We start from the raw sequence: 16,916 nt of genomic DNA, 5'->3' as shown, positions 1-16,916 counted from the left end.
GGCAATCCTCCACTCAAAAACTCTCAAGAGCTTCCAAGAGCCTATGGAATAAATTGAGACTTCTTATTCTGGTCTTCTAAGCCCTCTTTGATCTGGGTCACAGCCAATCTTTTCTCTCACTACACCTCTGCATTCACCTTGATATTCAGCTAAGCTATACAACTCTATTTTGCACCCTGTTTTTCTGCCTTGATGCCTATGTTTGTGCTGTTTCCTTTGCCTAATGTGTGCCACTCAGCCTCCCCACAACCATAAAATTCCCAGTGCCTGACAGAGAACAGGAACTTAGAAGGTAATGACAGCTGGAAAAAGAGGAAAAACCCTGCTTGTATTTAGATTAGTATTTAGGCAGCCTTAATATTTGATTAACTACATTTTCAGTACTGAATAAATCTCGGGTGTTACCATATAACCTAAGAGTGATAAAAGTGAACTAAGTACAAGAAAACAGGCCCATATATGTTACCTCTCGAGTTTGGAAACAAACAGCTTCTAATGCAGCAAAAGCAATATGGCATTTATTGGTGAACTGAGTGAGTCCACAGATTATCCTAAAAATACACACAAAGATTTTCAGATTAGAATGGTATAAACCAATCAATTTGAAATATCTCAAATATGAAAATGTCAAATTTGGTAGACAGAAATGTCCAGGAAGAGAAAATTGGACATAATCATTAAGTAACTCAGAAAGTCCTTATATTTCACAATTCTGCATTCATGTATGAAAAAATTCATGATGCATTTGAAAAGATGATGGCCTCATAAAACTGAATCAATATTCATTATGATGATGTCCCTTCACTATACAACTTACAGACATCTTGAAGATAAAAGATAACACGAATATGGATATGGCAGGGGTTATTGTCAGCTGATTCATAACTTCTTGGAGCTTAAAGTTTCTGAAATTATATTCTCCAAAAAGAAAAGGTTTTCTCAACACATTACAATTATTTGAAAATAGATAAGAAACGAATTAGTTATTAATGACTTTGGTAAATCAATCAAGATCCCTAAAAGCACTCCATATTTTCAATACTTACCCTCTTGCGCTGGGCTCCCAATAAGGTGCATATAACCCCGAAAATGCTGGGACGAAGTAGCAGCCATAAGAAGTACCTACTTCTTTAGCAAGTTTTTCTAACATAAAAAACAAAACAAAACAAAAATCACACAAATATTGTATTATTAAATAAACATACCTATTTTAGAAATTAGAAAAATTAGGACAGGGGTTTTGGTTTCCGATTCATTGGTAGAGCAAAATGTTGCTAACTACAGTAGAATGCTAGGATCAACAGAAATGAGTTTCTCTCACATTAAATGCCCCCCACTAAAATGTAGCCTAGCTCAAGAAATCAAGGAACCAGATTCGTTTATTTAAGGTATTTTAGCTCATTTCCACTATTTTTAAGGTTGCTGACTAGGAGATGAAAAAGTGGCCTCTAGTGTGTCCTTAATCAGAAATGTATTTCTGATTGTCTCACCTTCAGGCAAAGTTAAGCAAGTGGATGAAAGAGTGAGTAGGTAAGTTCAAACTAATTATCTATAGACTGAAAACAGCCCTATTAATACTTAAATTATAGGTACCAGAGTTTTAATGCTCACTCTAAGAGTTAAAGCTCTTTCTCATCAGATAAATTTAACTCAACTTCTCTATCTACAGGTTCTGGCAATCTCCAGTGTTCAATTTTACACTTGGGTAATTTTTATGCCCTACATTGCCAGTTTATTAACAACCACCACTTATTATGTCAATTCCTTGTTTTATAAATCTTCACAAAATAGTCTTTTGCATAAGTCAAACTCGTAATAGGGATCCATATAATTTATGGATCACATTTGGGGCAAAGCATAAGTATTTACTTTGCAGAGATAAAAATACCAAAATGTGTAATTTTTCAGATTTTCTAACCCTTTGTTAGAACACACTCACCAATTTCTTCTGAGGTCTTTATAATTCCAAGATTGTCTCTTAGCCAGCGAATAACAGCACCAGCTATAGCTACAGAACCCTAAAGAAAAAAAGGAATTCAAGACAGAATATATTTTATCACTATCCAAGGTTTTTATTGGGCATATTCTGCGTATGACACAACCAGATGGACAGAATTCAGTTTCCATTTTGAGACTCTGACAAATATGATAAACCAGGTCTTCTAATACAAACATAGTTTTGTCTAAGTCACTAATAAAAGTTTTTCACGGGATGGGGAAAAGAAGTGACCCTTCCAGCATACCCTTGGATTTGTCCCCATAGGTGGACACAGACCTTTGATCAGTTTGCTTCTTGAACAATCTTCTGTCTGTTGCTAAGCTACTGAGGTATGTTATCACTTAGAAATATATTGCCATATTATTCATAAAATTATTGGGAGAAGCCACATTAAAAGTTTTTTCAAGTCTGTTTCCCATATCTAACAGTATCTCTTGATTTACTAATCAAGAAAACAAAAAGCAAAGAAGCTAGCTAGTAAGTAATTTTTTTTAAAACAAAATCACCTAGAGCTGTGGCAATAACGATAAAAACATATTTCACAGTTGGATAAAACTGGCTTTGAGTCCCAGTTCTAGTACTTAATTGCTGTGTAATCTTAGTAACTAATCTAAGTAACTTAGTAAGTTAATCTTAGTAAGTTAATCTAAGTAACTTGCCTAAATTACTCAGGCTTTCTGAGCCTCCATTTCTTCACCTATAAAATGATCACTATGACAACACTTACCTAAACAAATTACTGTGAGGCTCAATATGAGAATATATGTGAAGGTTCTTACTAAATGTAAATATTGACTTCACTAATTTCTTTAATGTTAAAAAAGTATCAGCCAAATACCACTGACTGATGAATAGTTAAAATGCAGTATCTCTACACAATCGAGTATTATTGGACTATGAAAAGGAATGATGTCTTAATACATGCTACAACATGGATGAGCATTGAAAACTTTATGCAAAGTGAAAGAAGCCAGGCACAGAAGACCATATATTGTATGATCCCATTCATATGGAATGTCCAGAACAGACAAATCCATAGAGACAGAAAGTAGTTGCCTGGGCTGGGGCATAGGGGGTGGTTATGGGGTTTCTTTTTGGGGTGGTGACAATGTTCTAAAGTTAGATTGTGGTGACGGTTGTAAAAATCTGTAAATATAGTATTACTATAAACCATTGAACTGTATATTTTAAAAGGGTAAATTGTGTGGAATATGAACTATATCTCAATAAAGCTATTATAAAAAGATCCTGAAGGCAAAAAAAAAAAGTATCAGCACAAACCATTAGGAATACCAAGAAAATTTTTTTAGCTTTGATAGTTCATTCATATAGATTATTAGTGTAAATTACTCCCACAGAGTCACTCCAAACCAAACGTCAGGTGATATTAAATGTAGGGACCTGTCCCCAGTTCTATTAACTGAATTACAAATGGTCATGCCTTCTTGTTGTCAGTTGTCAAAATGTAAGTAAACTAGAGAATGAATATGCTGGTATATTCCATCATTCATAGCTTCTATGAGAAGTTACTATGTTACTGCAAAGCTACAGAACGCCACAATTGTTGTTTATACATTTTTATATATGTAGACATACATACAGTACTCTGTATCACTACATACATAAAATGGCTTTTTAACCACAAGAAGTATTTGAGGAACAGATCTGGCACAGCTGTGCAAATATGACAAGGCTTTAAAAATAGGACAAAAACAATTCAACAAATACCTTACAAGGGACTCTAACACAGCTCATTCCCTGCCTGAAAGAAGTTGTTGTACGTATTAAGTTTGACACATTTACATATTTAGGTACTTAGTGGGATCATTGAAGAGAACTAAGTAAAATTTTGGTTTAAAGAGATTTAAGAACTTTACTCTCAAATTTCCTTTGGAAACAGACAATTCAGAGATAGCAGCTGCCAAATACTAGTAAATATGTAAGAGTTTCTAGACCAGTGCTGTCCAATAGAAATATAAAGTGAGTCACATATGTAATTCATATTTTTGCCACATTAAAAAGGTAAAAGGAAGGTAAAATTAATATTTTAACCCAATGTATTAAAAAAAATTTCAACATGAAATCAATATTAAATTATTAAGATTTTTTTTGTACTGTCTTTGAAATCTGGCATATACTTTACACTTACAGCACATCTCAATTCAGACTAGCCACATTTCCAGTGCTCAATAGCTGCATGTGGCCATGGCTGCCATGGGCAGTATAATTCTAGACCTAATTGAAAAACAAAAACAAAAACAGGTGTCCCTCCTCCTTATACTCTCAAAGACACTGTCCTTAAATAGCATCTAACCAAGAAATGCATACATAATTGTTTTGGGCAAGTAGAGTTAAACTATGAATTTTTAGAAGTCACTGTGCTAGGAGTCTAGTAAAGTGATTTTGTGGCACAGCTGGTGGGACTTTATACTCTAGGAAACCACATGCTGATATACCTCATTTCCATTGAAAAAGATAGGATGTTACATGCTTACACCATATTTTTAAGAGGAAGCAATATGATTTTAGCAAAAGGAAAATCAAGGTTTTGATTAGAGGTAACTAGCTGAGAATCAGAGTATTATTTAGATTAAAACAAAAGAAAAAAAAATAGTCACTGTTAAGGTTCCAGGAGATAATTGTTTTAAATTCTGTCATCAGGAATATACAGAAGTGTTTTGTTGTGATTGAAAAACTAGATTCAATATAACACAATAAAAGGTGGATAAAAACACTTATCTGAAAAAAGTAAATAATTTTGCTGTCAGGATATAATACATGGTATGATTTAGCCTTTAAAGAAATAAAAATGAGAGACATCTCTAAATTCACAAAAGACATGTGGTCTTCTGAATTCAGAGGCAGGAAATAAAATGGAAGATGGTAATAATGCTTCAAAGCTGGACAGGAAAAGAGTATAGCAACCAAAACCTAAAATGATAAATAGAAGGTGACTGTCTACTTGTTATCAATTAAGTTACCATAAATTACACCCTAAGTATAAAGATCCAATACTTTAGTATATCATCTACAAATTTGAATCAGCCCTTGTTCTAGGTTATGACTCCCTGGAAAAGATGCATGCAAGCTTAATAGTTGTACACTAAGGGAGATGCAATGAAAGTGAGAGGGTGTAAAGAATAATAAATTAAATTATAACAGGGCAAGAGGAAGAAATTATTTTAAAACTAGACATGTAGCCTGGAAAGTGAAAGGCTAATAAACAGGCTATAGGAAGATCGAATTAAAAATAATCAAGTAGATCTGATGTAATGTCATAGCAGGCAAGCATATTTTTCTTCAAAAGCTCCTTGACATGAATGCCACTGCCACAAACAGTATAAAAATAAAGCAGGATATTTCAGGATGCAGTAGAATTGTAGCTTACAAGGCAATTAGGGTGAAAATTGGTGAGTATGAAGAAAAATCAGGTAAAGTAAAGATTACCCTAAATTGCTTACAATCATTCATTCGGCATAGCAAACACAGTTTTGTGTATACTACAGTGCTATGTATCTGTACGTATATAGTTTATAATGTAGTTAGTTTGTATATATTAGATTACAAATGCAGTGTCTAACTCTATAGCATTTTTAATTGCATAGAGAAAGGGAAGAGTTGAATTGGAGCAACATTACTTTTGAAATGTAACAGATTTCATTAATACTTCAGTAACAAGTTGGGGAACTAAAATTAAAAGCATTTACTGCTCAGAAAGTATACTTTTCAAGAAAGAACATTATAAAAGTTCATAAACAATGTTTATATGCTTGTGGCAGATAGACTTTTAATTAAGGTGGCTCTCATGATCCCTGCCTCCTGAGGTGCATACCCTTACATAATCCCTGCCTCTTGAGTGTGGTGATATCTGTGACTTTCTTCTACCCAACAGTACATATCAAAAGTGATGGGATATGTGTGGTGATGTGTATGTGCTTCCATTACATGATTTACTGTGCCTGTCTTGCTGGAGATATTCCCTCCCTTCCTGACTTTAAGGAAGCAGAGGACCACTGGGGGTCCCTCAGGTAGCAGGGAACTGCAGGTAGCCCTAGGAGCTGCGGGTGGCCTCCATCTGACAGGTAGCAAGAAACTGAAGTCCTCAGTTCCACAACCACAAGGAACTGAATTTTGCCAATAACCTGAATGAACCTGGAAGCAGATTAAACCTCAGATGACAGCAGAGCCTCAGTCAACACCTTGACTGCAGCCCTGTGAAACTCTGAGCAGGGTACCCAGCTAAGCTGTGCCTGGATTCTGAACCCATGGGAACTGAGAAACAATAAATGTGTTGTTTTAAGCCACTTACGTTTGTGGTAATCTTGTTACACAGCAATAGATAATCTATTACATAGGTTTATACCTAAAATCAGGATTTAGCTCAAGAAGGATGAAAAACTCTAAAAAGGAAATCTTAACGCTATAATCATTAAACCATACCAAAGAAAAGATAGGGGAAGAGATATTTAAAGAAACCAATGAGGCGATATAGGGAACCCTCTTTGAAGCTCATATTTAAAAAGAAAAAAATGGCCTAACATAGGATTTGGTATTTGAACAATATTTAATGGGTATGTATTATCTGCCAGCCTGCTGGGACAGAGTGGTAAACAAGATAGACAAGTACCCTGGCCTCAAGAAATCTATATTCTAGTGACAAAACACAGAACATGGAAGTCTCAAGTCATAAGTAAGCTCAGGTTCACACTCACATTAAAAGTTCCCAAAAGGATTTTTGTTTTGTGAAACAGTATTTGGAAAAAGAAGAGGAACAAGGATGCCAGAGGGAAGTCAGAACCACTCAATGGCTCTATTTTGCTCCAGTCTCTTCCACTACTGATAAACATTTTCCAACTAGAAAGGGTGGGACAAATTTAACCAGTTGAATATGAGTTTAATGTCACAGAACAACTTAAGGATCATGAACACCTATTTCTTTTTACAAATAATGAAAATGAGAATTTAGAGGTATTAAAATGTCAGGTCTTACTATCACCTGCCAGGGGCTTCAGAGAGAGAAAAAGAGTTCTCTTGGTGATGAAAAAGAAGATGCAGATGCTTACATGAGCAGAAATAATGAGTTTGTACTTCAAAAATCCCCTTTGTTCTAACCACAGAGGATAACAGACACGATATAAAAGAGAAAACTGAAACAACATGCTGACTCAAATACAGAATAACATCTATGTGGACAGAGACGGAAACACATAACCAAACAGGACTGAAGCCACAAGCATGATGGCTTCTGATTTATTTTTCTATTTGTGTCAGGGAGTAGGAGTGGTGGCTGGGAACTGGTTCCTCCAGAAGAAAGGGGTCCAAAATGTTTCGCGCAAGACAGGGAATAGAATCAGGCTCAATGCTTGAAGCCAGGGGCTAGGTGGCGCTCTCTTACTTGTGTAGGGATGCTAGAAAAACAAGCAACTGTATTTGCTGACTGAGGCTATATGGCTTAATGGAAGACAAGGCTGGAAGTGACAATTCTAAACTATATGAAGAAATCTTGTATTAAGAAATCCAACAAGGCCGGGCGCAGTGGCTCACGCCTGTAATCCCAGCACTTTGGGAGGCCGAGGCAGGCGGATCACGAGGTCAGGAGATCGAGACCATCCTGGCTAACACGGTGAAACTTTGTATTTTCAGTCTATACTAAAAATACAAAAAATTAGCCGGGCGTGGTGGTGGGCGCCTGTAGTCCCAGTTACTTGGGAGGCTGAGGCAGGAGAATGGCGTGAACCTGGGAGACGGAGCTTGCAGTGAGCCGAGATCAGGCCACTGCATTCCAGCCTGGGCGACAGAGAAAGACTGTCTCAAAAAAAAAAAAAAAAAGAAAAAGAAAAAAATCCAAAAAACTTAATAGCTGGACTAGAGTTCATTCCAGCCTAACACAGATTTTAAAATACGTATGCTTTAAGTATTTGGAGATAAATTAGGAAAAGACTTCCATTTTAAAAACAAACAAACATGAAACTAAGAATAAAAAAAAAAAAAAGAGAACTGAAACAAAATCAGGTGGATGTGAAAAATAACCAAATAAAAACCATAGAAATGAAAATATTAAATAAGATGAAAAATGTATAGATGGGGTAAACTCTAGACTAGATAGAGATGATGAGTAAATTAGCACTCCCCCACATTGCTGGTAGGAGTGTAACTTGCCACATCTACTGTGAAAAATGGTTTGCATTATCTACTCAAAGTGAAGATACACATAATCTATGGCCTAGAAATTCTACTCCTACAGAAAGGTGAATACATTTACATCAGGAGGCATATACAAAAATGTTCATAGCAGCATTTTTCATAATAGCCAAATACTGAAAACAACTCGAATGTCATCAACAGCTGAATACTAAACTTCAATAATTTCATATAGCAATAAGAAGCAATGAAAAAAACAGCTATGTATAATACTGTGGATGAATGTCACAAACATAATGTTGAGTGAAAGAAGCCAGATCAAAAAATACAAAAAAAAATACATACTAAGTGACTCAGATATGCATGCACATGCTCTCTCTTTTCTATTTTTAATATATAAAATATTAAACACATGCAAAACTAAACTCTGGTGTTCAAGGCTGCACATTTAAGTGTTAGAACTACAAAGAAAAGTAAGGAAGTGATTATGATAAAAGTCAGGCTGATGTTTATCTCAGGGAGAGGGAGGAAGTTGTGATCGTGGGGCAAATAGAGGTTCTTGGGATTGCAGCGTTCTAGGAACAAGTTACATGAGCCTTTATAATAAATTTTCGAGTTGTACCTTGATATTTAATGCATTTTTCTGTATGTGTCTTATATTTCACAATACAAAAAAGGCTTTTATGATTTGTCTTGTTTGTTTTAAAGAGAGAATTTGGAAATGGAAGGTAGATACTGAGAAACTCACCAGGGACGCAGCACAGAGAAACAAAGAGATTAAAAAAATATAAAAGGGCAGTTAAGAGACATGGATGATGGGTTGAAAGGTTCCAATATTCATCCAATAGCAATTCCAGAAGAGGATGGAGGTAATGGTAGAGGAGCAATATTTGAAGAGATAATTGCTGAGAACTTTCCAGATCTGAAGACAGACTTGGATCCAAGTACCTAACAGGATAAATAAAAATAAATCCAAACCCAGGCATATCATAGTAAAACTATAGAACATCAATGATAAAGAGATAATGTTAGAAACTCCCAGACAATAAACCAGATTATCTACAAACGAACCACATATTGACAGCAGAGGTCTCATCAGCATCGAAAATGGCCAGAAGGGATGTGGGAAAAACAATTGTTAATATAGGCTTTTATACTCATCCTCAGAGTGAGGGCAAAATAAAGACAAACCTAAAAAGAATAGGCTTACTATCCCACACTAAAACTAAAAGAACTATAGAAGGATGCCCCTTAGCAAAAAAAAAAAGAAGAAAAAAAAAGGAAAAAAAGTAGGTGGGAATAAAAAAGGTGTGAGACCAAAGAAATGATACTGGACACAGAAAACTAAGAAAAATAAGTCAATAAATATGATTTACTGTGGACTGCAAAGAAAACAATAGTAATTATTGCATGTTGAACAAAATGGGGGAAATGAAAGCTTTAAACAAAATAACACAATTGGTGATGGAGGCTGTAGAATAAAATATTAGAGGTCCTTATCATGGTTGGGAGATTAAAAATACCAAACAATGACATACACTCTTAGAAAAATATATGGTTAGGCCGGGCGCGGTGGCTCATGCTTGTAATCCCAGCACTTTGGGAGGCCGAGGCGGGCGGATCACAAGGTCAGGAGATGGAGATCACAGTGAAACCCCGTCTCTACCAAAAATACAAAAAATTAGCCGGGTGTGGTGGTGGGCGCCTGTAGTCCCAGCTACTCGGAGAGGCTGAGGCAGGAGAATGGCGTGAACCCGGGAGGCAGAGCTTGCAGTGAGCTGAGATTGCGCCACTGCACTCCAGCCTGGACGACAGAGCGAGACTCCGTCTCAAAAAAAAAAAAAAAAAAAAAAAGAAAAATATATGGTTAAACAATATCTTAAAAATCTAAGGGTATACACAAAAGAAAAAAAATCACCAAAATAAAAACATAGAAATGTATCTTATTGCTCCCAAATCAGCAGAGGAAGAATGGAAAAAGACTAAAAGACTGAAGATGGGTAGCTATAGTTTTAGGTTTTAAAGAGCATAAAGACTAAAATTTTCCTGTCTCCAACTTCTAAGCCTAACAACAATCGATCAAATGAAAGACAATATTATTAAATATATACTTTGTAAGCATTTACAAAAAAAGGAATTAGTATGACCAGGTGAAATTAGCATGTGTTTACTGATAAAAAGTTTTACCAATCTAGCATTATTCCCCACCCTTGTTTTTTGGTTTGGTTTAATTTAATTTTTTTTAAATGTTTGTTAATTGTAAAAAAAAATTAAGAAAACAAAGAAAAAAAAATCTAACTACACCATTAACATATTAGTATGCATATGTGTGTTGTTGTTGTTGCTGAGACCGCTAGGTTAGCAGATGAAGGAAGGGACATAAGCTAGATGCAGTGACAACACTGGACTTGGGAGACTGGAGCCCAGAACTTCCAGACTTACAAGGAAGGAAATGGTACAGCAGGGTGGCCTAGGCATCAAGGCTTTGATGTCCAAGCATCTGGATCTGCTACTTACTGTTGTCATAAGTTACTTGGCCAAGGGACTCCAATTTCGCTTTTCTAATCTCAGTTTCCTCATGTGTAAAACAAGGGGATAGGAGGGTATATTGTCATATGATCTAGCGTCTCTCTCAGCTTTTACAATTCCAAGCATCTAAAAGCGTTACATAAATTGAAACAAAATCATAAAGCATATGCTTGTTAAATCTCTAGATGAGACAAAACTGAAAGAGTAACAGTAAAGTGTGAAAACGAATTCAGACTATATAGGAATAGGCTAAAATCACTATTATGAAATTAAACAGGAAGAAACAAAGACCTGAATTTAGATTTAACAAAAAAAGTACACAAATACAGAATGGAGCAGACTTGGTTTGACAATGATTCATTTGAAAACGAGCTAGGTTTTTTAGCATATGCTCCCAGGGCCAATAATATGAAGTCTAAATTAATATTAATTATTTTAATTAATAAATATTAATTTAATAAATATTAGTCTAAATTAATGAACTCTCAGGCTAGAGGGGCAAAAGTAGTGCTTATGGTAGGAGAGGCACAAATCATCCTATTGATTGAGTACAGGTCAGATTAGATGTAGAATATTATATTCCATTCTGAACAACATGAATTGCAATGCACCCAATGAAGGGAGCTCAGAACTATAAAGCATCCAGAAACCATGTGAGATCAAGGCATTGGGTCAGTTTACCCTAGAGGAGGAAGACCCAGAGAAACTGACCACAGCCTCTAATGTTGGAACGCTTTTGACGACCAATGCAGGCCCAGTGCTAGAGGTGTTATTAAGAAGCAACTCTGGGTGTTGTCTTCAGATAGAAGTTGGATGGCTACTGGTAAAGGAGACAGGAGAAGGTTTTTCATATTGGGAGGGGAGTTAAGACCGAGTGACCCCTGTCCCTGAGGCCTGTTCCAGGTCTAAGGCACCTGTATTCTAAAGCACTAATTGTTTCCTATGCAAGAAGAAAAAAAGCAGAATCATATTCTTCTTATTATATTACAGGTAATACTTATCAAGTGCATATTCTAAGTGCCTAGTGTTGTGCTATGCACTCTCCACAGAGGGAAAGTAGAGAGAGAGAGGGCTTGTAGGATTTTAAGTTCTGAGAAGTGTTAAGATACATTTAATATACAGACTAAGTTTTCACAAATGCTTCCATCCATAGAAAAGGAGCTGGGGAGAAATATAGTGTTTAGGGGTTGGGGAAGGGAGAAAAATAGAAATAAACTAATATTCTTCATGTGCTAGGCATAATGACTAATGAAATGTTTTAACTCTAACTAGAAGTCTTTAACTTGTGACCAAATTATTATCAGGCACTCCAAAAAATGAGCCTCAATGAGTTTGCAGATCAAGTGTATACTTGTGCATTATAAGGTAGCCATTTCAAAATTAATTATATAGAAATGCTTATAAGAAATGTATCTAATTTTACAAAAAGAATATTATTTCTTTAACTTTATAAATAAATGTTTCTAACACTAACTTACCATATCCTATAGGCTTAGGCTGGCGTATTCCTACTGTAACATACAAAAATGTTTGAAACAAATGTTTCCAGTGATAAGTGGCATAAATCTCCTCACTTTCTTTTCTATATCAAAATGTTACACAAAATTTATTTTTGTGAGGAGACAAGTGAAGAGAGTTGTTCTGCCTTTTTGTGCCCAGGGTTCTCTTTGGAACACTGGAGCATTTTATTTATAAAAACAAAGAATTTTCAAGATGAAAGAAATGTTAGAGAGCACGTTAATCCAATTAAACTTTAGAGATTAAAAAAAAAAAAACCTTACATTGTAGAGCTGTCAAGTAATATGCCTAAGGTGACATGATTAATTGGCATAAGAACTGAGGAACCAATCTAATCAAGGTCTCCTGTGAGTCCTGACACCCAGATCAGTCTCAGGTTCCTTCAACTCAATCAAATGCCAAGAAAGCAGAACTTTTTGAGTCCTCTGTATTAAGATTTACCAGAAAAGTGTTAGAAAACACTGTAATTTTTATTAGCTTTGAATGTTTGTCATATTATCCATATTGATTAAAAAGAACTTACTTCCAAAGCATAATATACTGGTTTGTCTCTGCCAAGTTTGTAAGCCACTGTGGTGAGAAGGCCATGATCAGAAAATACACACTGTAGGAAAGAAAAAAAAAATTAAAATAACATAGGTACAAAACAATGTAATCAATAAACCAATTTTTTAAAATAAATCTTTATAGTCAAAATGATCAGAATTAAGAACACATTTAAGCTGTATAAAGTTTTTCGTTGTTTCAAATTAGATTTGCATTAAGAATCTGACGAGGTCTCAGTCATTTCCCACCAACACAATTAAAAACACACATATAAAATTCAAAGAGCCTAAAATGGTTCTTATTAGAATGATTCAAATTTTGTATTGAGCTCTAAATTAAACCCTGATAAAGATTAAGTAAAAGCTAAAGACTAAAAGTTATTTAATAGTAAATTATGTTCAAGCATTATTTATATGAACTTAAAGACTTTTATATCAATTTTTTAATTTAAAAAACCAACCTTATGGCCTGTATTACATAGTAAGAAACATCCTGTTCCATACCTATAGTTGAAGGGAGAATGAATAGTAAGACAATTTTATTGAAAGCAAATAATGAAACATTAATAATACAAATGATCAAAACTGACATATACTTTAGTCCAAAAAAGTCATTATAGTTTTATAAAAGTTTCTAGAGTTAACAAAAATCATATATCTTCATGGAATAATGTTTTAGAAATCAGCCTAGAAGAAAATGTACTTAGTGCAATCTTTTTTTTTTTTTTTTTGAGCTGGAGTCTTGCTCTGTTGCCCAGGCTGGAGTGCAGTGGCGCAATCTTGGCTCATTGCAACCTCCGCCTCCCGAGTTCAAGCGATTCTCCTGCCTCAGCCTCCCAAGTAGCTGGGACTACAGGCATGTGCCACCACGCCCAGCTAATTTTTTCTATTTTTAGTAGAGACGGGGTTTCACCGTGTTAGTCAGGATGGCCTTGATCTCCTGACCTCGTGATCCACCCACCTCAGCCTCCCAAAGTGCTGGGATTACAGACGTAAGCCACTGTGCCTGGCCAGTGTAATCTTAATAGAAAAATGCAGATATAGTATTTAGTGTTTAGTCAGTCCTAGGCCAGGGCTGTGTTTATAAAATACCACTGAATTACAACAACTTCTGAGTTCTGTCATAGTTATGTTACTACTAATCCATGTGGAGTGAAGCATCATGACTGAGAGCCAGCTTAGCTCTATCATTAATACAGTCATAAAATGAGAAACACCACTATCTTCTGGCAGGGTGGGGAGGCTGGATACAGAGTGTGGGAGGGTGTAGTTGGAAAGCTAGGACAAGAGTGGCATGGAACGGAAGGCAATTTAAGGTCTGCCTTTGATAATCAGAGCCAGAATGTAACATGGCTGATATGGAAGAACTGAATTTATTTTGTGGCAGCCTTATCAATATAAACTTTGGACTCTGCAGCAAGTCTGGCCCTTGGACATTAATAGGTAGTTTTGACATGTGCCAGGCAGATAAGTGGCCCAAAGTGATACCAGTAAGGATCACAGAGGAACAGTTAAGCTTGGGGTAACAAGGTTGCTACAGTCACCCTTGCTTGGCTCTGCCCAAGCTGAGCATTCCTTCCCCGTGGGCCTTGCTGCTGTGCCCTGCACCACCAGGGTTCTAACTGTGCTGGTGACATTCCAGCAACTGAAAGATGGGACAGTGCTCAGTCCAGGAGCTGGCAGAAGGATCCCAGAAGAAGCTACTACCAGTCAGCACAAACTCAACAGATCCCGTCAGCTGCATTTTGATTGTGCAACAAACACAAAACCAAGGGAAATTGTTTTCTGACATTTTTCCAGGTACCATTGTTCTGAATAAGGATTAGCCTAGGATAGTCTATCTCTTCTCACCCAAATATATTCTTGGCCTGCTTGATGAGCAGGTGACAAATTCAAGTAGCATGGGACTAATATCTAATTTTGTACAGATACTTGTCAAATAACACTAGGTACAGGTAATACATTCACAAACTAAAACACAAAGTCACTATACCGTTTTATTGCCGCACACTGAAAAAGCTATATATTTCAAGTTAATCTACTGTGATAAATATTCATAAAAATGGAAGTTAATTATCTATTTCATGCTTTTTAAAGGAGAAATCTGTACCAATTTAGCATCCATATAAACACTATACTGAACAGTTGCATACACGTCTTAGTGCAAAATTGATGAGAAGACTCAAGGCACTTAATAAAAGTGAATTCTTAAGTGAGTATACTTAATAAGCAATTAATGAGTATTAGCAAATATGAAGAGACTTCTTTGCTATATTTAGGCCACAGCTTTTAAAGCAGTATACAGGCAAGTATTTTCCTCTTAAATTTTATTGTTCTTTCTTCCCAGTCATCAAGCACATATGGAGCTTTCAGCATTTACGTGATCTACCTCGCCTTCCTCATTGTACATTGTACTCACAGAACACTGTACTGTGTTCAAACATCCCAGAAAGATGTCTCACTTTTCTAACTTCTACAAAGGTAAAAGTTGCTTGCTCTCCTTCATGACTATCACATCAGGACTGAGCAGCCCAGAGAGGTGTGACAAAGATGGCACATAGGGGCAGGGGGGTTGACCCCAGAGGAAGCTGTGAGGGAGGTAAAAAACTTTGTCACACCCAGTCAGCACTACTGGACAAATGAGACAGCTATCTCAGGTGCTCTTTCAGAAAAATAAAATTTAATGTTCAAATAATTTTTACATTCTAGAAAAATTGGAAAATATAGCTAAGCTGAAAGAAAAATTAGAATCATCCATAATTTCTTCCCCCACTCTGAAACAGAGATGGGCTTTTCATTGAATTCTGAGCTGACTGTCATTTTCTCCCTGCTGAGGTTGGGAGAAATTAACCAAATTTTCAATCCCAACCTCTCTAACTTCTTACTTGGTCTTGCCCATCACTTATCCCCCATTTATTTTACAACTGTTCTCCACTCAGACTCCAAAGAAACATTCTCTGGTCTTACCATAACTTACAACAAAATCAAACAAAATTCCCAAAATGTTACATAATCCTGTTAACCTCACAAACTATGTCCTTCTCTCACCATTTCTGGATGGTTGTATTTTTGCAAAGCACATGTCTTCGATTTCCTACCTGCTTACATCTCTTTTGACCATTTGCAACCAGGCTTCTATCTTGAGCATTCTAGTACAACTTCACTCTTGAAAGTCACAAAATGGCCTTGCGCGGTGGCTCACGCCTGTAATCCCAGCACTTTGGGAGGCCGAGGTGGGCAGATCACGAGGTCAAGAGATCGAGACCATCCTGGCCAACATGGTGAAACCCTGTCTCTACTAAAAATACAAAAATTAGCTGGGTGTGGTGGCGGGTGCCTGTAATCCCAGCTACTCGGGAGGCCAAGGCAGGAGAATTTCTTGAACCTGGGAGGCAGAGGTTGCAGTGAGCTGAGATCATGCCACTGCACTCCACCCTGGTGACAGAGCGAGACTCCATTTCAAAAAAAAAAAAAAAGTGACCAAATGAAGACCTAACTTCTATGTATAATGGTCCATTCTTGGTACTCAGCCTCTATGACCTCTTAGTAATGTTTTACGCTACTGACCATGCCTCCCTCATAAATATCTCTACCCTGGATTTCCACACTAATGAATAATTTCAGGCTAGGTGCAGTGGCTCATGCCTATAATCCCAGTAGTTTGGGAGGCTGAGGCAGGAGGATTGCCTGAGCCCAGGAAGTTGACACAGCCTGGGCAATATAGTAAGACCCCATCTCTACAAAAAGTTTAAAAATTAGCTGAGTGTGGTGGCATGCACCTGTAGTATCAGCTACTCAGGAGGCTGAGGGGGGAGGATCACTTGAGCCCAGGAGGTCAAGGTTGCAGTATGCTGGGATGTCACTACTGCACTCCAGCCTAGGTGACAGAGCAAGACCCTATCTCATATATATATATATAAAACAAAACATGATAACTGCATTGTTTTTCTGACTTCTCCATCCCCGTGCCTGCTACTTCTACTTGTGTAAATATCTCCTCTACTTTTATATTTTTTCTTGGTAATTTCATCTACTTCTGTTGCTTCAAAAACCTCTCTATCTAGGGAAATTCTAAAATTTCCATCTTTTTTTTTTTTTGAGGCAGTCTCACTCTGTCAGCCAGGTTGGAGTGCAGTGATGCAATCTCGGCTCACTGCAGCCTCCACCTCCCAGGTTCAAGCAAT

At 36.6% G+C, this 16,916-nt stretch overlaps 1 protein-coding gene across 1 annotated transcript in view; it reads right to left on the bottom strand.

Moving 5' to 3' along the window:
- The window catches only part of GK (glycerol kinase), an 81,171-nt gene that overhangs the window by 13,011 nt on the left and 51,244 nt on the right, over positions 1–16,916 (bottom strand). The window contains exons 11-15 of the mRNA XM_058441302.1: positions 13,194–13,236; positions 12,711–12,791; positions 1,940–2,018; positions 1,047–1,143; positions 467–551 (exon numbers count right to left, since the gene is read on the bottom strand). Of these exons, the coding sequence (XP_058297285.1) occupies positions 467–551; positions 1,047–1,143; positions 1,940–2,018; positions 12,711–12,791; positions 13,194–13,236 (385 nt within the window). The remainder of the gene's footprint in view (positions 1–466; positions 552–1,046; positions 1,144–1,939; positions 2,019–12,710; positions 12,792–13,193; positions 13,237–16,916) is intronic.

The sequence above is a fragment of the Hylobates moloch genome, unplaced genomic scaffold (genome assembly GCF_009828535.3).
Source record: "Hylobates moloch isolate HMO894 unplaced genomic scaffold, HMol_V3 SCAFFOLD_7, whole genome shotgun sequence".
Taxonomy (NCBI): Eukaryota; Metazoa; Chordata; class Mammalia; order Primates; family Hylobatidae; genus Hylobates; species Hylobates moloch.
This window is presented reverse-complemented; position numbering and strand designations above follow the sequence as displayed.